Here is a 23,884-nt window from a genome sequence, read left to right as displayed (position 1 = left end):
ATGCCTGCACCTATTGCCCCTTCCATACCCCAAAGGAAAGATACATAAAATAAACACGTCCTGATACATAATCCAGTTCGCTCTTGCTCGCCGCAATCCCTCTTTTCTGTTGCTCGCGCTTCAATTTATTTTCTTCCTCATAATCCTACCCACATCGTAGATTACTTGTCACAAGCATATATACTTCCATAGATTCTCCTCTGATTCTCCGTTCAGCTTTGCCAATCCGCCCCTCTGCAGAAATGTCGGCCCTGCCGGCAGAGATTCTCGCCGACATACTCTCCCGGTTGCCCGTGAAGCCGCTTCTCCGTATCCGATGCGTCTCCAAGCCTTGGTGTGCCCTAATAGACAGCTCCAGCTTCGTCAAATTGCATCTGAATCGGTCACTGGAGACCAAGACCAATTTGAGCTTCATCCTGAGAGACGACCACCTCCACTCGGTGGACTTCGATTCGATGGACGGCGTCGCAGAGGCGATGAGCCTCGATCACCACCCTCTCCGGTGTCAGGACTACGGCACGGAGGTTTGGGGCTCTTGCGACGGGTTGATTTGTATGTCCAATGCTCTTGACACCGTTGTTTTGTGGAACCCTAACACCAGGAAGTCCCGAAAATTGCCCTACTCGCCGGTTGAGTTTGAGGACGCATCCAAGTTTCATGCGTGTCGCGTATATGGATTTGGGTATGATAGTGCTAGTGATGATTACAAGGTGGTGAGGATAGTGGCGCTCCGAAGCAATGATCTTTCTGCTTTTCGTTACGAGGTTAAGGTTTATAGTTTGAAAGCGAATTCTTGGCACAGGGCTGGGAAGTTCCCTCATTACCCTAACTTGAAAAGAACTTGTGGTGTACTAGCCAATGGATCTTTGCACTGGGTTGTGACTCAAGGTTTTGATGTCCGGAAGGATGGCTCGATAGTTGCTTTTGATCTCGCGCGAGAGGATTATCACGTAGTGCCACAACCAGACTATTCGGATATGAATTTCTTTATGTTAGTCCATAGTTTAGGGGGATGCCTTTCGATATTCTGCAATTATTACTTGTCCCGTGTTGATATATGGGTGATGAAAGAATACGATGTAAAGGCATCATGGACTCGGTTAATTTCAGTTGCCCAACCAGGAGTAATCGGGCCTTTTCAGTATTTGAGGCCCGTTACTTATTCAAAGGATGGCAGGGAAGTACTCTTAGAACAAGACAGCAGCAGGCTTATTTGGTATGACTTGAAACTGAAGAGGGCCAGGGATGTTAGGATTCAAGGCACGCAAGACATGATGATGCAAATGGAGCTGTGTGTGGGAAGCCTTATTCCTTTGAATGGTGGTGGTGAAACTGATGGGAAGAAGCAGCAAGAAAAAGAGGAGAGGAATATGTGAGCTATCATCTAATCTAATTAGCTCTTTCAAATCTACCTGTTGTCTTGCTACTGCTATAATTTATGTTGCTTTCCATTTTTCAATGTAAACATAATTTGGATGCGTGCATGATGAAATATCTGTTCAATACTTGCAGGGCATTTTATGCAAACCATAAAATAACTGAATTATGTCATTTGCAATTAGAGTGGCCTTTTAAATATGTGTGTGTATGTGGGTATCTGTCTTGCATATTGTGCGTGTTTGTTCAATTTTGGTTTGTATTTCAACTTCATGGCCTGTCTAAGAGATCTCATCCTGTAGTTTTATTGTAGTAAGAGTTGAAAATTCTAATCCCACTTAAGTGACTGTCGTACTACTTCATGTCATAATGTAGTGGGTTTCTCTCTCAGGAAAGATTTCCTTACAAAGGGTTTCAAATTGGTGCTATAAGCTACTGGTAGATGAAAGGGAAGCAAGTGCTAAATGTTGGAGAGAGGTAGGTTAATAAATTTTCTTTTGTTGGTATTTCTATTTGACAATTGGGAGTTTTCTATCTGATATCTCTTGTTCTTATATGGTCACTAGCTTATCTGCTAAACTTTACTGTATTGTTCTGTTTTTTGATAGTCTGTTTATCAAAGAAAGGGTATTAATTTGATTGAAATAGGTTAGGATAGGAATGGCAATGGGGATGGTATAGATATGCCCCCCCCGGGGTGGTTGGTCTCCATACCTGCATCCCAATTCTCATCCCTTTCTTGAAGAGTATTTTGTTTAACTCCCCATCCCTCTACCTGTAAGATATGGGTACCTGATAGGCACCCGTGCTTAGTAAATTTTATTCTAAAAAGTCTAATAGTTCAAATAATTTCAATCAAGTAACCAATTTAATATAGAGAAACAAGGTTAGTTTTGTAGGTATCTTAGCTTGTATAGTTTAGTACATAGCTTCATATTACAGAAGAATGCTAGTAATACAAAGTGTTTGGACAAGAAAAAAAAGGTTGTATTATAATTTATAGCCAAAATTAGATTGTGTGGAAGTGCCGAATATAGGACTTCTCCACAATTCAAGGCATAAGTGAATGAGATTAAAATGGATTTCAACATTCAGATACTTGTTAAATAATTCTTTGATTTGGTTATTGACATTTTTATGGCTCAACATGGAACAATAGTAATATTGATTTGGGTCCTTAATAATTTTAATTTTTTTAGAATTATAAATATATAACATAAAAGAAATGTATTAATGTTATATTGTACAAGGTAGGGGACAAGTTGGGGACCCAATCCTGGCCCTCCCACCCATCCCGAATGGGTATTTTCAAAAACCCACTTAAACCCTCCTTGATGGTTGTTTTTTCGTACCCAAAGCCACCCCATGCTTGGAGGCTACCCATTGCCACCCCTAGGTTGGGAACGATGTCATAGGTAACTGGAATGTTGAATTTGACCATATGATGTGGATCTTTGCTGTCTTATGTATATGTTATGTTTATCTTGATCGTTTTCATGGCTAGAGAGTACAAATGCCCTTTGGTTGATGGATAAATATTCTACAATGAAGCTCTACTTCTGTAACCACTACAGCAAGTCAGCAACAACTATCCCAAGATTTATTCGACGGGGTTGACTACATGAAATCTTGTGTTTCAACCATCTCTATCTATTGCCATACCTTCTATAATAATATCTCATTTTATGTTTAAAGGTTTTTCACTCAGTTTTCTTTGATTATTCTCTACCTTCTTTGTTACAAATTCTTTCAATTCCATTCACTTGCCTCCTCACAGGTATATCTATTGATTTTTCTTTTTATGTGGTCAAACTATCTTAATGATGCCTTAAGCATCATATTTCTGTTAGAAGCCACTCTAACTTACATATTCTATCCTTTTTTGTATGGCCACACACATACACACACTTAGTATCCTTATTTTAATTATGCTCATATATTATTGCATGTTGCTATTTAATTGTTTGCTATTCTAAGCCACGTGATATAAATGATCTTATATCCATTTGGAAACATTTTCTTTTTAGCTTTGAAGTAATTGTACAGTTGTATAAAATGTTAGATGCACCTCCCACTTTAACCATCCTGCCATGATTTAATAAGTAACATCTTTAATAATCTTCACTTCTTTTGAACAATTGGTCTTAGATATATAAATTGATATTTCTTAGGAATAACTTGATCTTTATATCTCACTATGACATTATTGATACTTCTATTTTTATTGAACTTACATTTTATATATTTGATTTTCTGTGCGTTCAACTTGAAATCCTTAGATTCTAAGGTATTTCTCCACAATTCAAGCTTAATGTTTACGTCTTCTATTGTCTCATTTACCAATACAACATCATATGCAAATAATATAAAGAGAGGAATATTTTTTTGGATGTATTTTGTGAGTACATTAATCATAAATGCCAATGTTAACATATGTTTCTACTTGATTCTTAGAGCATTGTATGCTGCTTTAAGATACAATATTACCAGATGAAGTGATAATACCTTATTTGGAACCAAAAGTGAAGAGAGACGAAATTATCCTGGGACAAAAACAATCCCATGCCTGTGGGATAAAATAATCTCCCCCACCTGGTATTAATTAATCCGGCCATTGTGGGATAAAACATTTGCCATTGTTGGACAACTTTACCATTATATAAATCATCTTTTCTTCTCTTCTCCACCATATCTGCGATTGTGTTGCCTCTCTTCTTCTTGCTCTGCTCGACACATCTTCATCTCTCCTATTTGTCTTCTTCCACCATGACTGTCAACGTCCACCACCATCTGTTCTTCTTGTACTTCCACTGCCACGGTGACCGCCACTGTCCTGTCCTGGTTTCCAGATTTTGATTTCTGCCATCACCACCTCTATAGCATCACCTCTGACCTCCATTTTCAATCCCCCTCTCTACTTTTTCTCTCCTGTTTTGCTCTAGATCTTCATTCCTCAGAGGCCTCAGACTACTGTTGGCCACCCTCATCACCAGTCCCTCACCTGTCACACAGATGACTTCTGATTTCTCCATCTCCCTTGCTCTGTTTCATTTCCAGTGAAAATCAATTGCCACTTGCCCACTTTCTCTTTTTTACTTTTTAAATTTTTATATAAATACAAATATCTATATTTATATTATAGTATTTTCATAACAAAATTATCTTTTTTGTAGTTATAATATGTTTGAACTAATGGACAAATTGGTCATTTGACAATTAATGATTAGTGTTTCCTCATCTACAATTTGACATACCAAACATAGAATAGCTATTACTTTGGTTTGTACCTACTTTACCAAACATAGATTAGTATTATTTTATCCCATTCTTAACTTTATCCCATCACTATTTAATCCACGTACCAAACGGCCTGTTAAGAACCTCTATATAATCAACTCCAACACCCCCCCCCCCCAACTTTTTCAATACCTGTTTAGGAACTCTTATCAGAGACTTTTTTCAAATTTATAAACAAATATCATATATGATCTTATATTTATCTCTATACCATTCTATTAGACACTTCAGTAAGTGAATAGCTTTTATTATGGACCTGCCAAGTATAAAACCAAATTGGTGTTTACAGAGATCTTGGTTAATCTCCTTAACTTCTTCAATCACCCTCTTAAAATTTCATAATATGCATCATTAGTTTAATCCTTCTATAACTTTTATAACCTTAAACATTCATTTATTCTTGTAAATGAGGCACTAGAATGCTCTTTCTCCACTTGTTACGCATCTTCTTGTAGTTAATGATCACATTGAATAATTTTGTTAACCATAAAATGTTTTCTTCTCCCATCCATTTCTATGCTTCTTTCAATATACTACCCATTCAAATGTTTTACCACTTTATCTTTTGCTTTCAGGATTAGGCAATGTGAATGTCCATTTATAATAATAAATGACTACAAATGTTGAAAACACATAACAAAAGGGCATTAACTATATGAGAAGGTGATGCGGTCACTAACTGGTTCAAGAGACAAGATGGAAGGCAGTTCAAGAGCCGGTCCAAACCGGCCCAAAAGTGGCCAGCCCGGCCCAAACAAGGGCCGAAACTTCATATCTTCATATTATTGTAGGACTTTTACTTCTATTTTACTTCATATGTTTTAGGACTTTAATTCGACTTCATATTTGTTAGGGTTTTATTTCGATTAGGATTCTAGTTGGATTTTATTTACATATTAGATGGATTAGCCTAACACTATATATACTTATTAGTTAGGGTTTGTAAATAGTTTCTTAATTTGAACTTTCTGCAAGCCTATTTGGTTTTATCAGCAAGCTAGATTCAGCTTTGCGCCTACTTGAGGGACACGTTTTGGTGTTGAAACTTGCTTCTTTCAAGGTTTCTTTCATGTGTTTTCTCTACACGCACTACACTGCATCAGAAGGTCCATGAAAACACTAGATTAGATGATTTGGAAGAAGAAATGCAGTCATAATGTTTCTATAAAATGGCCCTAATTTATCAAGAAAGAAAGAAAACTGAGTGGTGTTAAGTTTGCCTCTTAACTCTCTTTTGTTTTTATGTTTGCAAAGTGTTTAGGGTTAATTGTTATATTGTCCCACCAACTTTCTTTTAAATTTCAATGTCAGCCATACTCTTTTTTTTTTTTCTATTTAGGCCATCCAACTTCTATATTGTCATAAATGCTGTCCAATTTGTTTATGAGGTGAACAAAATTATTTTTTTATTAAATTATTTGCTTCAAAGCTGAATAATTTTAAATGTCTAATTAAAGCAAAAAAATATAAATTAAGAAACTAAGTTGGAAGGGACAATCAACAATTTTTTGTGTGGAAAAATGGTTAACTTCAATAAACTTTCATTGATTGTTCAACTAAAAGTAAAATTGTGCTCCAGCCAAATGATGATCAATAATTATCTTGTGGTCTTAAGGCTTGTAATTGTGGTTGTTGGTCAATAATTTTCTTTGTCTATATTTGCTTGTTATTTTTTCATTTAAATCTAAATATCAACTCAATTAGAAAACAATTTTTTAATAAAATTGTTTTTGTAATATTTGTCAATTCATAGTTATTCCACATTCATTTTTATATGAAAGTTGAAGTGTTTAAGTAGAAAAATTGAAAGTTTGAGGTTGTCATTGACAAATGAAGTAGTGGTGACTGGATAATATGAACATTTACCAAAATTTGACATGTTTATTATTGTTCTGTTTTTTGAAATATTTTTTGTAATAAAAATAGCTTGCTATAAATGAAATATACCTCATATTGGTGAAATAACTAATTGTCTATGAATGTGTTATACTATTTCTGTCAACTTTGATGTATTACATCATGTTTGGTTGGAATTGTTGAATTTTGATTTTTCTAATAAAGTTTCATGTTATCTTTCAGGAAAAACAAAAGGAAAAATTTATACAACCAACTTTTATGATATAGGATATTATGATGGGTATTAAGGCACCAACATGTACAAAATACAAGCATAATGAAGATGAAGATATTAAGAGAGATGTAAGGTCATACAAAATATTAGAAATGTGCTTAGGGTTGAAGTAACTCCTATTGAAGATAAGATGTAAAAGACACAATTAAGATAGTTTGATTATATTAGAAGATCAATAGAGGCTCCTGTTAGGACGGTGGATGGAATGAAACAAGCATTTAGCAAAAGAGATAAAAGAATACCAAGAAAAAGGTTGGTGGAAGACATTTAGGCATGATAAGGTTTTACAAAAGATAAGACAATAGAAAGAAATGGCTAATGAACTATAATTCTTGTAGTCAACCTCACATAGCTGGATAAAGACTTAAAATGTTGTTATATCTAAGTTCATTTGTAAGATTGAACCTCCATTGCAATGGTGAGGTTCCTTTGTGACTGGAAGGCCACAGGTTTATGTTAGGGAAATAGCCTTTTTGCAAAATAAAAGACTAAAAAAAACACCTACTGTGAAAAAATGGGGGAATCTCATGCACTAGGGACAGCCTATTGTCTTTCTTTCCCAATTTGAATATAAACTGTTAGAGTTTGTACTTGCAAATTAAAAATTGAGATCTATGTTACCTTGAACGTGGCTTGTTATAGGACATGAAATATGAATAGGAACATGGTGTGCATGCTAAAAGGTGACAGAATAACCTAGACACCAATTATCAGATGGGTGCTTCAACCATCTGGCCATGGAGATAGCTGCCAATAAGATACCTCTAGATGAGACTAGTTCATCCAAAAAAAAGTAGGTGAGACTGAAGCAACTAGTAATAAAACTGGTATTAAAGCTACTAGCACAGTCGATGGAGGAGGTTACCTAGAATCATTTAAATTTTTAATAAATAATATAACAAGAAGGGCATGTTACACAGGACTGCCATTGTTTTATGGCGGAACATAAAGAACTCTACAAGCTGCTTATTTCATTTTCTTGGTCACTAGCCTTAATTTATGAATAGATAGGAAGCAGCTTCTGGAGGCTCTTTAGGCATGGTGACAAGATTTGTCTATTAATTTGGGATATTTTATGTGTGAAGGGTGTCAGTTGGCTCTTGTTGACCAAATAAGCTTTTGAAATACTGGGGAAACCTGGGCCAGAATGGTGTTTGCAAATCATCAAGGCAAATATTTTCATGCATAAACCTTGCAATGTGTTGCTGGGGATGGGTTCTTCTAGTCAATGCCTGAGGGTTGATTAGCATATCTCGATTATGGGAGGAAATGAGCAATAGGCCCACAGTAAAATTAAATAAGGGGATCCACCTAAAATTTGAAATTGCTTGCTGGTGATTTGAATCTGGAAATTTGTCCATCTCAGTTGCTTTATGACCTGGGGATGGAATTGTTATGTACTGTACTCTTCCGGTGGAACTGTAAATCTCTGTTCTCCTATTGCAGGATTCCAAATCCGAAACCTTCATTTTTGTTTCAAGAACCAACGAATCATATGTAGAAAGCAGCAGCATTATTGTCATGCCATGTCCTATCCTGCTTTTAGTAGCTGTGAATGGAGGAAATGCATGGATATCTAGGCCAATATTCCTGCAAATTTTAGTGTGGATTTTGCCCTAAGAAGAGACTGCAGAATTTCCAAGGACCTGATTGAGCTTATTTTCATTGGTTTCGTGCCAATTTGGCTTCTCCTTTTTCTAATATTCAGAAATGGAACTGATCAGAAGTTCTGCTTTTCAGTTCTCTTTCATTTACTCTCAAATTAGATGGATTTTTCAAAAAGTGTTTTGAAACGGTTCCATTAAATTAGGTTGTCAAAGAGTGTTTTGAAACGGTTCCAAAAAAGGTTATCTTTGCTGTTTTTTAAGAAGTTTTGAAAACAATACTAAACGGGTACATCACACCTGAATCTTAAACGGTTCTTTCTGGTTTACTTTCTTTTGTCTTCTGGGTACCCAATGCCTGAATGCATTTGATGGAACCATTGAAGAATTGGCACCATGTCCAGATGGTCTGTCTCATATTGGGTAAAGAACATGTTTATGGTAATAGATGCCTAGCTAAGGAGGCTGGGTTAGTTTCGCTTGAAGCTGTTAATAATCCCTTTGTGTTCAGTTGGCTTAATCTGATTGTATGTTGTGGATGTAATCGAGGACGATCCCTTGATGCATAATTGTTGTCAGTTCCTGTTACAATTTGTTAAGAACATGAAACCCTTGTAACAGTTTTGCATTGTATTGTATTGCTTGCATGCGAGAACGCATTGTTTTCATGCTGTGATGAAGCTTTGGTGGCTATCAAGTGAAACAGAGGAAGGACAAAGGTAAGAAAAAACTGTCCACCTATCATTAATGAAATTCGAGTATCTATACATCGGGATAAAAGGTGGTCCCACACTACTTTGTTGCCATTCCTAATATTGGCCAACTATCCCTCTTAACTCTTTTTCTTTTTTAAATTATTGTTGAGTGACTCCATTTAGTTATTAAGCCCATCTATACAATGGCCAACTATTAGGGTTTTCTTGTATAAGTGGTTGAATTGAGCAGTTACCCCCACTTTTATAACCTTATTTTTTATGTAATGCAATCTCTCTCCCTCTCTATGGATGTACACCTGAGTTTGGATTGAATCACGTAAATTTGTGTGCTCTTTTTTGTTTTCTTGTTTCTTTTGTCTCTAAATCCTTACAAACTGGCATCAGAGCAAGGTTTTGGGTTTTGTACAGAGAAGAGAAGTTCTTCTGTTGATATGATACCTGCTGAGTTTGAAGAGATGAACAACAATGCTCTTAATACAATATAGTCATCGTTGGGAGATGGGGTCTTTCGTCAAGTTCTTAATTGCGGACAGCATGTTAAAGCCTGGCAGAAATTAGGTATCGCTGCATATGAAAATGTCACTTACAATGAGGTTGTACATGAAGATGTGATTATACACTTTAAGGATGAAAGAAGTTTCTCCTATCTGACTGCATCTTGATGAGTTTAATCAAATTATTATAGATATGCAAAACCTGGATTTGAAATTAGAAGATGAAGGTCGGGCTTTTCTTTTGTTGTATTCTTTCCTTAGATCTTATGAGAGTTTTGTGAATTCTATGCTGTATGGAACGATTCAATTACCTTAGAACAGGTTATTTCAAGCAAATTCTGTTAACTTGCATACAAAGATGACTGCTTGAGATAGTGGTGAACACCAGATGGCCTGGTTGTGAGAGCTAGTAGATTAAAGACACAATATAGCAAAAGGAATTATCGGGGTAAATCTAAAGGGAAATCAGTGTCTAGATCTAACTTGGACAAGAATGGTGTTGAGTGTTTCTATTGTCACACGTTAGGTCATATGAAGAATCAATGTCCAAAACTAAAGATCAAAGATTCGAGGAACAAGCAAGATGGTGGGAGTTCTGCAAGTGTGGTTGAGAACAAATCTAATGAATCTGATGTTCTTGTTGTGTGTAATGCTGGGGTTTGATATCCAGAAGAGTGGATTCTAGATTTTACCTACATATATGACATGACACCTTCTTGGGAACAATTCACTACATATGAACCATGGCATGGATCTGTTCTGATGTGTAACAATACCACATGCGAGGTGCAGGGTATTGGTACAGTACAAATCAAATGTCATGATGGTGTGGTGCAGACTTTGTCTAATGTTCGACATATTCCTAGCATTAAGAAGAATCTTATTTCAGTGAGTTAGCTGGACGTGAATGGGTATGACTTCTCAGGTGGAGATGGAACATTTGGATTAAAAAAGTTTCCCTAGTTGTGGTAAAAGGGAATGTTAAAAACAACTTGTTTGTGATGCAGGGAAGTACTATAACTGGTTCAGCTGCTACGACAGCAGAATTTAAGACAGAAACTACATGCATTTGGCATATGCATTTAGGGCATATGAGCAAGAAGGGATTGGCTAAGTAATCGAGGCTTGCTTTGTGGGCAGAAGATTGGACCTCTTGACTTCTGCAAACATTGTCTTTGGCAAGCAATGCAGAGTGAAGTTTTGGTATTGCGGCACACACCACTAAAAGTATGGTAGATTATTTTCATTCAGATCTTTGGGGTCTTTCTGTTGTGCCATCTCATGGAAGTGCAAGGTATATGTTGACTTTCATTGATGATTATTTGAGGAAAGTGACACACTTCAAGAGATAGAAGGTGTTAATTGAGAATTAGATTAGTAAAAAGATAAAAGTATCTCATAACTGATAATGGCTTAGAGTTTGTTGAATGAGAGTTCAATGACTACTGTGCAGATCATGGCACTGCCAGACATAGAACAATGAGAAAGACTCCACAGCAGAATGGCGTAGGAAAGCGTATGAACAAGACCCTTATTGAGAAAGCACGATGTATGCTTTCAAATGCTGGCTTAGGTAAGACTTCTTAGGCTGAAGTTGCTAGCACTACAACTTATTTGGCGAATATGTCAACTTGCGACTACCATTGAGTGCAAGCAAATGAGGTATGGTTTGGAAAACCTTCTGATTTTTCTGTTTTGATGATTTTTGATTGTCCTGCTTACTATCATGTAAATGGGCGAGAAAGGCTTTGTTTATGGGTTATGGCAATGGTGTGAAATGATACAGGCTATGGGACTATGAATCTAAGAAGTTGGTGACTAGTTGTGATCTGACTTTTAATGAGTTTGCTATGTTGGGCTATGTACAGAAATTAGTGGATTCTGACATTGAAAATCACGAAGCCAATCAGAAGGTAGAGTTTCAGCTGGAGACTCCAAAGAGAGTGCAACATGTTGCTGACGAACAGGCAGATGAAATTCAGACAGATGAGATAGAAGATGGTTCAAACTCTTCAGATTAAAATTTGAACTCATATATGCTGGCTCGTGATAGACAAAGGAGACAAATGAGGACACCCGAACAATATGACTATTCAAACTATGTTGAAAGATGTAGTTTTTTAAGTTTAGTTGCTTGTGCACTCTCTGTTGTTAAGGATTTGGGTATACAGGAACCATCTACTTGTGCAGAAGCTATTGGTTTGTGATGAATTTGCTAAGTGCACCACTACTATGATTGAAGAGATGGAGTCTCTTCATAAGAATGAAACTTGGGACCTGGTGTTTTTGCCTAAGGACAAGAAAACTATTGGCTGCAAATGGGTTTTCAAGAAGAAATAAGGAATTCTTGGGGTTGACAATGCTAGATTTAAGGCTTGTTTGGTTGCAAAGAGGGTATAGTAAGAAGAAAGGTATTGATTTTAGCAATGTGCTCTCTCTAGTTGTGAAGCATACTTCTATTCGAGCACTTTTAGCTTTGGTTGCTATAAATGACATGGAGCTTGAGCAACTAGATGTTAAAACAGGGTTTCTTCATGATGAGTTGGAAGAAACTATTTATATGAATCAGCTTGAGGGATTCCTAGTTCAGGAAGCAAAGACTATGTTTGCAAATTGAAGAAATCCTTATATGGTTTCAAATAGTCTTCAAGACAGTGGTATGAGAGGTTTAACTCTTTTATGCTTAGTTATGATTATTTTAAAAGTAACTATAACAGTTGTGTTTATTATAGAAAGTTGTTATATGTTGATGACTTGCTTATTGCAAATAATGTATACTCAAGAAGAGGTGAATTGGGTGTTTATTTTTTTTTTAAATTTGAATAATAGCTATACACAAACTGTTTTAACCTTTATGGCTTTGAAAACTGTTTATAAGAGTTCAGCTTGATAGAAAGTAGTATGTATTAAGTTTATAGCAAATTCGATGCCAGTGAGTATGTAAACAAATTGAATTTCTTTCTCGGCCTTCGAAAAATGTTGCTGTGTGTAAAAATTAATGGAAAACTATATATGACCAGCTCAATGCAATCAAAGCAAGCAGTAGGATAAAAGACCAAAAATTTTATAGTAGAAAAGAAGCTGAAAGTAAGATAAATGAAGAGATAGCAACACAATATATTTAGAGTGGTTTGGCCCATTGTTTACGTCTACTTATTAGGGATTTCAACTAACACTAAGTAGTTTTTTAATTGGGATCAGTTATAATTGCTTTATAACGGTTTTTCAATGATTAACTAAAATTATTGCCTTTTTAAGAATTAGATGTAATTATTGTCTGTTTAAAGATTAGGCAAAACTTTTTAATTTTTAGCGATCAGGTGTAATCACAAGTAAATTACGAGAAGTAACTTACAAAAAGCAAAGTTTTGAGGGTATAAGAGAAGTTTTACAATAATAACTCACAATAAAAATGAGAGGCACTTATTGTCTATCATTGGCCTCTACGGTAAAATCAGAGTCAGGGGACTTGAGAGACGATAATTTACCTTGGGCAAATGTCAGCAATTCGAGTTCGCTTATCTCCAACTCATGAATTTAGCTGATACAAAGTTATATGATAGCATTCAATTTTTTAAATTTGGCGGTTCAATCTATGATTTATCATTCATAGATGATAAAATCCTCCCGGGTTTTACATTCAATTGAAAATGAAAGCTGGATGGACTTTTGGCTTAGGGCAGGAAGTATTTGAACAACAATATTTTCCCTAAGACTTTTCTCCCTCTTTGTACTTTTTTTTCTTTATAGCCATTGGTCTTACTGTTTAGAGAATAAAAATATCTGATTTTTTGCATAAATAGTTTCTTTTAAATAATTATTAAAATATTTAAAAATCACGATAATGAGAGAAAATTTAGTGCTATTTAAGAGCCTTAATGGTCAAAATTATACATGAAATGAACTTGCAACAGTTAGTTTAACGATTATATTTTTTAGTTTTGGTACATTGTCACTCGAGTGAATTTTAATGTCATTTGACTGGATTTGCCATTCACTCAATTGATAGAAAATCTTACTCGATTGGATTCATATTAACATAGCTGTCACTAAATTGAAAGTTTAAGCCGATCGAATACTTTTGCAAAAATAGAGACTAGTTTTTGCTAGCTAAAAACTACTTGAGTGAGCCTTTCTCTCACTCAATTGGCAAAGCATTTGCACTCTAATGGACATTTCTAACACTCAAATGAACATAGCATCACTCGATTGATGATCAAAATACAAAGATTAAAACGCCATCCAAAGATTCTTACTTGAGTGGGACATTTGATCACACAATTACATAATGATAACATAAGCAATTTTCATTTTAACTTAGATACTTGATCTAGGCACTTTTAATGCTTATCAAGCCATGTCCTATATCAAATAAAGGTGTATCATCGATAACTTATACTTCTAACTTTAAACAATCAAGCATTTCTTGACACCGTGCCAACACTCAAGTGATCTAAACATATCAATCGATTGCTAAAATGAATATAGAGAATCACTGTATGTTTAGCACAATTCACTTGACTAGAACATAAAATTATTCAACAAAGAAAGACAAATATTTAATGGAGCATAACTCCTAGTTAATAACCATCAAGGAACAGAGGCCTAATACCTAGGTTGTATGGAAATGTATATGGAAAACGTTTTATATTAGAAATGGAAATAAAAAAATGATATTTTTTTCAAAAAAATAAAAAACAAAAATGTGGGGTAAAGTGTAAATTAAAAAATATGAGGTTTTTTTTGTAAATATAATTTTTTAAATATATTATTTAACATATATACATACATATCATATTTAGATAAATGATATATTTATATTCCTTTCCCCAATAAACTTTCTCTCTCTTTCCGTCCCTTATTACATGTTCATCTTCTTCTCCAACAACTGCCTCTCGTCCATTTCCTCTCACTTCTTGCCGGTCATTGCCCCGACCCTTGTCTCTCGTCGTCGATTGCCATTGCATTCTCTCTCTTCATCGTCTCTTGCTCCCGTTGCACACTCTTCTCTTTGTCACTATATCCTTCTTTTCCACAACCTCTTGTTGTTGGAAATGCATTTTCGACCCATTTCTATAATTTGCGAAATTGTCCCGAAATGGTTTCCAAATTACAAAAATGACCCGAAAAACATTTTGGACCATTTTTTTTCGTTTTTAAAATGAAAAACGATTTGGAAACGCTGAAACGACATCTTTAAGCTGTTTTCGTGCTTTAGAGCTTGATATTATGAAGCCTAACAAATACTCTATTAAAAGATTATGTTAATCGATTAATGATACAAGTATACAGACTTGATACTTAAACTTACTCTTCTCACTTGATTGCTAACTGATCAATTTAAATACAATGTTAATCACTCGATTAAAAATTTAATAAATAGATATTTAAGATTAACAAGCAAGTATTTGATTGACCCTTATAATATCTATTGAAATATCGATTGACAAATTTAATATTTATTAAGATATTCTAACATAGCAAGTCCAAACACTTATCTTTTTTTTATTGATGACATTGAATACTCAAGTGTTGTTGAAAAAGTTAATTAGAACTAACTTTCTATTCACATTTACTTGATTTCTTATAAAGCTCAATAAGAGTAAAATAATAAGATATTCTAATATAATTTTTCTTGATTGTAAATAGGTTGAGTAGATTCAAATAAAGATCATTCTACCTAGTTCATACATAGCACCAAAAAAATGAAGTAATTTGAGTAACACGATTTTTCATTCATAATTATCCATTCACACGTAAGTCGAATATCTTGCCTCTAATTCGATTAAACTAGAGCATATATGATTTTTATTCTTTACACATACAAATATTGTTTATTACAAGTACTATTTGAAAAATAAATAATCCAACACATTCCTACTCAAATGCATTGAAAATTCTATTTCAAGTGATTGAATAAACATCACTTGATTGTCAGACTTGACTTAAGCACATAAAACAACACTTGAATATATTGTTTAGAAAGTAGTAAATATTTAAGTTCTTCAATTGTTCTTCCATTAAATTTCAGAATATTAAGAACTTTAAAAATTTAATATCAAATATCAAATAGGCAATTTAATCACCATAGATCAAAACTCAAGAAACACTGCTTAAGCATATGATTATTTACTCAAGAATTGGATATTTAGTACTTTAATATCAAGAATATATATATTTGAGATAGATTACTTCTTAAGCAATAAGTAATGCTGACACATATTTTGAGCACTTAAGATACCATGAGCTCTACATGATATTCATGCATTACGGATATATCTATTAAAAAGTATAATAAAATAATCTCAATATATATGAGAATCTTAAAAGATAGAATATATATTAATAGATAAACCCATCAAAGTTCATTTAGCTTGTATATTCTCAAAGCAACCTTAACAAATCCTCGATGGATATTAGATCATAATAAGAATCATTAAAGCTTTGCATAAAACATTTATCATCAAAAGATACTTAACAAACTCAACATTTGTATAAACATGAAAGAGATTGATGTTTTGGAAAAGCAATTTAGCAATAAGTTTGAAATAAAAGATTTGGCTGTTGCTAAGAAGACTTTTGGGATGGAGATTGACAGAGACATAAAGGTCAAAAAGTTTATCTTTTGCAGAATAAATACATTACAAGAGTGCTTGAACCATGTGATATGTTGAATTGTATACCTATTAGTACTCTTATGGCATGTGATTGCAAACTTTTAGATTCATTGTCCCTTTTAGAGTAAGGAAGAAATGGAATACATGTCACATGTCTCTTATTTTATTGCAATTGGTAGTCTCATGTATGCTATGGTTTGCACTCGTTTTGATATTACACAAGTAGTTAATTTTGTTAGCAATTATGAATAACTTGAGAAAGCTCATTAGACAATTGTGAGAAGGATATTTAGATATCTCAACGGCATAATGGATTTAGGTATGGTGTTTAGCATATGTAGTGTTGATACTTCAATTGTTAGTTATGTGGACTCTGATTTTATAGGCGATCTTGATAGGAAAAAGTCCTTGACTAGGTATGTCTTCACTCAGTTAGGTAGTACTATTTGTTGGAAAGCAACTCTACAATTTATTGGTGTTTTGTCTACTATAGAAGCAAGGTATATGGTAACAACATAGGCTATGAAAGAAGCTGTTGAGAAATTTGATGTTTTGATTTGGTGAGAAAATTAGTAAATTTAGTTAAAGGATGATGACTAAAATAATTAAAAATGATATTAAAACATAATTGAGAAAGTCAAGTTTTTAATCAAGAAATTTACTCAAGGCATGATCCCTAATCAAGTAATAAGATTTGTTAATCGAGTAGTTCAATAATCAAAAAAGGCTTAATCAAGTGTAAGAATCTTGTAATCGAGTAATGCTATGTCAAATCTAAAAGTAATCAATTACAAATTGAGGCTTAATCGAGTAAAGTTGAAGTATACTCAACTAAGTCTTTGTATTCGAATATATAATGCATCTTTCAAGCCTGTTAAAAATAATTGAGTAATTAAGGTTGTTATCGAGTAATGATTAATTTATACTTGAGTAAATTATTTTTGTAATCGAGTATATATTTCTAAAAATTCTATTGGATTCTGGAATGTTTCTATAATAGAGTACTTGATCTTGTAATCAAATGACGTTCACTTTGTACTCGAGTAGATTATTAATGTCATCGAGTAAACATATGTAAAAAATAAACCAAGTTTTTTTACCTTAAAGTTAATCAAGTATAAGACTTTGTATTCTAGTAAAGATCTTTTTGTAATCGACTAGATAATACTTTGTAATCAAGTATATAAAGATTTTTTTTGTAACACTAATTTAATTGAATAAAAATATCTTTGTACTCGGTAAGTAGTAAAAATAATCGATTACAAAATCTATGTAGTCGAGTAAAGATCAAACTTAATCGAGTAAGTATTAGTTTATACTCAAGTAACACTTGACAAATTTTGAAAAATATAATCGTTACAGCTCATTAAATTCAATCTGTTTTTACCTTTTAATGTATTAAATGCTCTTCAGACAACAAAGGGATGCTTTATGAATTTTTAACTAATTGTTTGAACTTTGTAGATATAAAAAGTAGCAATTGTGACAAAAACAAACATTCCATTTGTTTAAGGATAGGTCAGGTATTACATTCAATATTAGAAGAGTATAAGAGGGAGATGAAGTATGATGAAAAAGGTCTACAACATCTACAACAACTGAACTCCCAACTTACTACTCTCATGAGCTCAAAGCCTTCAAAGATCATCTTACTCGAGTTAGCCATTCAAAGAGATAGTTCCAAATTTCACATTTTTCTTATCTCTTTGTTTTTTCAAGAGAAGTCTTTATTATCTGTAATATCATTCTCTTTTCTTGAAATTCTTCACATTTCTTTATGAAATTTGTAAAAGTTAAGGCTTATCATATAAAAGGCATTGGTTGTAGCTGAACCAAAGTTAAAAGTTATTGTGTAAAGGTTTGTAGCTGAGCTTGTTCAAAAGCTACCCAAGTAAGATTGGTTTAACTAAATCCTTGGTGATGAGTCAAGGTAGTGGACTAGGTATTAAGCTGAACCATTATACATTTTGTGTGCTACAATTTTCAATTTCTTTTGATTTAAGTTCCTATTATTTTAAAGATAAAAAATCTTAATTCACCTTTTCTTAAGCTAACATACTCTGCAAAAGCTATCTGATTAAAGGGTTTAATCATAGATCTTGGTTTGCAACAAGAAGCTACTGTTGTGTTTTGTGATAATTAAAGTGCTTTACACTTAACCAAAAATCAAATGCATTATAAAAAAACTAAACATATTAATGTTAGGTATCATTTCATGCAAGAAGTTTTCTCATAAGGTACAGTTTCAATAAAAAAGGTTGCTATCGAAAATAATTTAACATGTTAACTAAGCAGTCCCAATTGCCTTCAAGTGTCTGCCTATTTCTATTCTGCAAGTGGACGGATCATGACAAGTAATACAATGATAAATAAAGTGTTGTACCCACGAGTACTAACTTTTGACGTTTACTCTTAACTGATTTAACCTTAACCTAACACACACGTTAACAATGACTTCAACTGTAATGAAAACTAATTTACTAATAAAAGATGCAACTAAAACAATTCATTTGATTCAAAACTCACAAGGATAAGGCACTAGGGTTTGTGAATCCATCGTTGGCCTTCTATGATTCAATTGTTCATTACTCGAATCTTACTATTCCTTATCTTAGGTTAAAAATCGATAATCCAATTACAACTAAAATCCTCTCTTGATGGTCATTTAGTTCTATGTATATATATGAGATTAACTATCTCTAGTTAACCTTCGAACATATAAACATGCATTCAATCACGGTGATCATCACAAAATGATTTCATAAGGCATAACGGTATCTTTACCTATTATAGGACCCTACGTTGTTTGCTACCATGTCTAATCCGTATTGAATCTCTCGAAAGCAACACAAATCACAAATACGTTTCAATGGTGATCAAGTATCAAAATGACATTATGAACATAACAAACAATCAACCCGAATGAATAAGGAAATAATAAACCGAGTAACTTTAAATCAAACCATTAGAAGTCGAGGTTTCATTATTCACCCTGGCTATAAATACTTAGCAATGCATTCTTACAATCAAAAGAAAAAGAAAAGAGTTGGAATCCATAACAAAGATTTAAGAAAGAAAAGAAAAATACAACCCAAACGTATAGTCTTCAATCTTCCGTTGGCTTCTCTTTCCTCCAAAAAACTCCTCAAATCCCTCAAGAATAAGTATTATATAATGCCTTTTAGGTTATTAAAGTTGTGCACAGTGAAAACTCTCGTTTCTCATTGATTTGGACGAAAACAGGCCAAAATCACGCTTTGAATTAAAATTCAGAACTCTATTGCAGTCTTACCGCGGTATGCTTGTTGTTGCAAACCTGTGAACTCCAGATAGCAATTCCTAAAACGGTCTTACAGCGGTATGCATTTCACTGTAAGAGAGCTCCAGAAACTAATTCTTATAGCGGTCTTATAGCGGTATGCATTTCGTTGTAGGCCATTAGATTTCTTCCTTATCCTCTTTCTTCTTCGCTTTTCATTTTTCACTCTTATTCCACTTTCACTTTCTCCATCTCATTTCAAGTTGATAGCTGACTATGCCTTCAAATTTTATTTCCACTTCTATCATGCATCAAAATCGTTTCTTTTTTGTTCCATGTTTGCTTTGTATATGATGTGTACCTATATTGACAATATTGAACCCAAAATGAGTAGCAATCATATTCATTGAATAATTAAATGCTAAAATTGAACCACTACATAAAAGTGCAAAATATACTGATAGTCAAATATTGCTTAGACTTGATTAGTGTTTGCAACATGTGAGTGACACTAAGAGGGGTTAAATTGAGAGGTAGAGATGGATTGACTTTTTTTTGGTGTTTTGGTTAATTTGGAATACAACTCAATGTGGAGATTTGTTAAGTGTGATTTGTATTTCTTAGGCTTCACTTAGTTATTAAGCCCGTCTATATAAGGGCTTACTCTTAGGATTATTGCACAAATGATTGAGTTGAGCAGTTTGCACTACTTTTGTAGCCCTTTATATATATGTATATATAAATATAAAAATAAATATAAGTATAAATATAAGGGGGAGGGGTTGGTCCAATTTTATCCCCTTGGATAATAAAGTATATAAGCACTTTAATTATTAAACATATTCCAAACAAAAAACAATTAAAGTGTCTGAAGCACTCTAATACCACATATTTATATTTACCAAATATATCACTCAATTAGTAGGATTAATAGATACCTATTATTTTATATAGATGAGAATCAAGAAATTAAATACATTCCTCAATCGATAAATTTTCACAATCGTTACCTTTTTAGGTGGAAATTAAATAAAACTCATAAGTAGGTGTAAAATCTCAAAAGTTACATTTATTAGATAAATACCCAAAAATTTATATATTAGTTCACTCTTAATTGATCTAAATCATAATGAGAAATAAAATTATTATAATCTCTTATTACTAAATTAACCTTAGGTAGTTGAGTTAGAGAAACAATACTCGGATATTCAATTTAATTGTCATTCTTACTTGAAGTCTACTTTGTATCCCTTTCGGGATGTTTAGTATAAGAAAATTTTTTAGATTTTTGAATTTCATGATTCTTGAAAATCTTTGATTTCTATAATTTATGCAATTCTATATTTGATTATATTTAAATATTTTTATAAAATATTGGATTTTTTTTTTTTGAGAATTTTACATTCTTATATTTAGTTTAAATACAATATTTATGAGAATTCATGTTATTTTTTTCAAAATTACACTTATTTGATTTTTTATTTAAAAATAATAAATTTCTTCTAGTATATAAAATATTAAAACCCACAATCTTTTAGGAAATAAAAAAAAATGTTATTTTTTTAACACATTATGTATATATGTGTGTGTATATATACATATTTTATATGTTTGTATAATATATTATGTATATATATTATCTATATATACATAATATATATTTGTAAGAAGGAAGTTATGGCAAAAATAATCGTGAAAGAGCTATGGAATTATAAGAGGGTAATGGGTGTTTTATTTTTTTATTTGTTAAAAACTTTCCCAAAGTTCATCTTTTTGTGAGAAAATTGATAAAAAATAAATTCTAAGAATGTTATTTTCTCAGAATTTTTTTAGAAAAAGTTGTATCAAATATAGGAATGTAAATTCTCAACCTAACATTTTTAAGAATTTAAAAATTTCTCATGTACCAAATTCCAGCAAAATGTTATAAAACTTAAGAAATAGTTCAACAAATACATATGGAAACTAAAAGATAATAAAAATTGAAACTAAAAGGAGTTGAACAGCATATGAAAGGTCATTTTGCTTTTTGAAGCATATAATTAATGCAATAATAAAATGAAAGGTCATTTTACAAATTGAGATTGTTATTTCTCCATTATTTTAGTGAATTATGATAAGTCTTTAGGTATAGTTAATCTTTTAGCTTCAACAACCGCCTCATTTTATCAGCTAAGTGACAATCTATATGATGTTATATTACGTGTTAGGAGCCTTACTTTATTTACTAGGTGGCAATCTATGCGATGTTATATTATGTGTTTAGAGTCTACGTGTAACATTTCCAGTTAATATTCTTTAGAGTATATCTTTATTTTCATATGATACAACATTCAAGACATACGATTGTTGTATTCAATAAGTAGAGACGTGCATTAACACGATACATAAAAAAATTTAAAATTGCAATCGAATAGGTTATTAAACTCTATCATTTGTCATTTAGAATTTATAATTATAATTTTATTTTTTGGTTGCATAATTATTATAAGCATTTGGATTTGAACCCAGTTCAAAACCAAAAAATAAAATGATTTAAAATAATATTATTTGAAGTATCTCTGTTAGTAACCTAAAATTTTTATTAAAATACTAAAACAAAGATAATGAATCTAAAAAAAGAAAAAAAAATATTAATTAAGTTGTTAAACTTGGCAACTTAAGTAAATAAGAAATAATTTGTATTTCGAGTAACTTTGTTTTGGTCAGAGTAAGAGAAAGATTAATGCTTTTTCTTACTACAGTTTTATAAGTAGACTAAAAAAGTTGCAAATCTTTATATGTGACTAAATAATGTGGAAATAGTTGAAACATAAAACTAACTTATGTATTTTAACCATAATTTAGGGGTATCATGTGTAATTTTCTTCAAATATGACCAGGCAAATAAAGAGGTCTTTTGCAATTAGCTGAAACATTAACGCCAACTATCTTAATTCCGAACCTTGGGCGTTAAGCAGTGGCTTCTATCAGACATCACCTCTCTCTCTCTCTCTCCCCCTCTCTCTCCACTGGCTCTGTTTCTGCTCTCTCTACATTGAAGATGCACCGGCAATCTCTTGGCTCACCTGGTTCCAAGCACCATAGCCATGGAGGCTTCGTAGCAAAGGAGGATGGCCTCGTTGCAGAAGACCAGAAGCGAAAGGACGAACCGTCTTCGCTCGCCGACGAGGACAAATCACAGAAGCCTTACAAATCACCGGCGAGACCCGAGAGACTCGTGCACATCATTCCGCTCCTCACTGTCCTCTGTTTCCTCGTCCTCTATCTCTCCTCTCACGATCCGTCTCAGAAAGGTAACCACTAATCGACCACTGCGATTGAGCATGATTGTTCGTCCTCGCTCAGCTTTTCTCAGACTACTTTCTGTAATTTTCGTGTCAGATTTGGCTCTGTTCAACGGATTCAAGCGGCCATCCATGCCTACAGGTATAATGCGGATGGTAAAGAAGCAGTTTGTGTTTACTAGAAGTGTTTGGTTGTGTTATCTGTAGCTGATAGTTTTCCATCCGATATGTTCTGTATAGATTCGACCGGAATTGACGATGTCGGACGGATTTTGGAGATCGAAAAAGGCGATGTTCTGGCGATTCGGAGCCTTCGGAATTTACAGGAGATTGGGAGACAGGGTGCGAAAGCGAAACATCGGCTTCATCGGAAAATTGGCGACTTCTAGCTCGCATGTCCTGGTTCTTTGCTACGCTCCTCTCTCTCCCCCCTTCTCTCTCTCTCTCTCTCTCTCTCTCCCTCTGTGTTGAGTGAACAGGTAGGACTTCGTCGGTGGAGCTCCCACGTGCGAGTGCAGCGTAGCACGCGTGTACATGCGATGACGCATTGAATTTGTTGTTTTATGAACGGCACTTGGCACGTGTATTGTGTAGAAAAATTTCATTTATACATCTGAAATGTACCAAATAAGAATTATTATAATTCCACCGAATGTGTTCTAACGTACGCGCCTAGAGAGGCTTACGGTAGCGGTGAGGGCAACAAATGCGCCGGTGTAGTTGGGTTACAGCTGGACGTTTCAGACCGTTACTGCGCCTCGTGATGCTGCTGGAGTTGCTTTGCCAGCTGGAAATGGTCCACTGCTCGCTGCAAGGTGCATCGGCCCTCGTTCTCAATTGCTAGCTGCCGAAAGGGCGCTCCTGTCACCGGAGAGTTCATACTTCTCCTGTAACCCTTGAACCAGGTGCCTCCACGTGTGACGCAACATAAAACCATTCCCTGCGCCTTCAGTGAGTGCTTTTTCACGTCCAGTCGCCACCAACTCCGTGAAAGGATGAAACTCGCTTGAATTACGGACGATCGTTTGTTTGCCTTATAATTGCATCAACTTAATCAAAATTTGCTATACTAGTTCTTTTTTTTAGGAAAAGATTTGTTATA

The 23,884-nt window shown here is 33.7% G+C and overlaps 2 protein-coding genes across 6 annotated transcripts; both read left to right on the top strand.

Moving 5' to 3' along the window:
* The first annotated feature begins 1 nt into the window (after position 1).
* Positions 2–12,484, top strand: LOC127812883 (F-box protein CPR1-like). Of its 5 annotated transcripts, none has more exons than XR_008026005.1 (4): positions 3–1,372; positions 1,769–1,854; positions 5,250–5,461; positions 9,534–12,484. XR_008026005.1 is itself a non-coding variant. In XM_052353427.1 (3 exons), the coding sequence occupies exons 1-2, from the start codon at positions 243–245 to the stop codon at positions 1,806–1,808; spliced, it is 1,170 nt and encodes a 389-aa protein (XP_052209387.1). In that variant the 5' UTR covers positions 2–242; the 3' UTR covers positions 1,809–1,854; positions 9,534–12,484. The 5 variants fall into 5 exon arrangements, 3 of the variants coding, with proteins under 3 accessions (XP_052209387.1, XP_052209386.1, XP_052209385.1); XR_008026004.1 differs by lacking the exon at positions 9,534–12,484 and adding an exon at positions 8,252–9,029; XM_052353427.1 differs by lacking the exon at positions 5,250–5,461 and having other exon boundaries at positions 2–1,372.
* Positions 12,485–22,409: 9,925 nt separating this feature from the next.
* Positions 22,410–23,392, top strand: LOC127812587 (uncharacterized). The gene is made up of 3 exons (XM_052353021.1): positions 22,410–22,791; positions 22,880–22,924; positions 23,023–23,392. The coding sequence occupies exons 1-3, from the start codon at positions 22,539–22,541 to the stop codon at positions 23,169–23,171; spliced, it is 447 nt and encodes a 148-aa protein (XP_052208981.1). The 5' UTR covers positions 22,410–22,538; the 3' UTR covers positions 23,172–23,392.
* Positions 23,393–23,884: the final 492 nt, after the last annotated feature.

The sequence above is a fragment of the Diospyros lotus genome, chromosome 11 (genome assembly GCF_014633365.1).
Source record: "Diospyros lotus cultivar Yz01 chromosome 11, ASM1463336v1, whole genome shotgun sequence".
Classification (NCBI taxonomy): domain Eukaryota; kingdom Viridiplantae; phylum Streptophyta; class Magnoliopsida; order Ericales; family Ebenaceae; genus Diospyros; species Diospyros lotus.
This window is presented reverse-complemented; position numbering and strand designations above follow the sequence as displayed.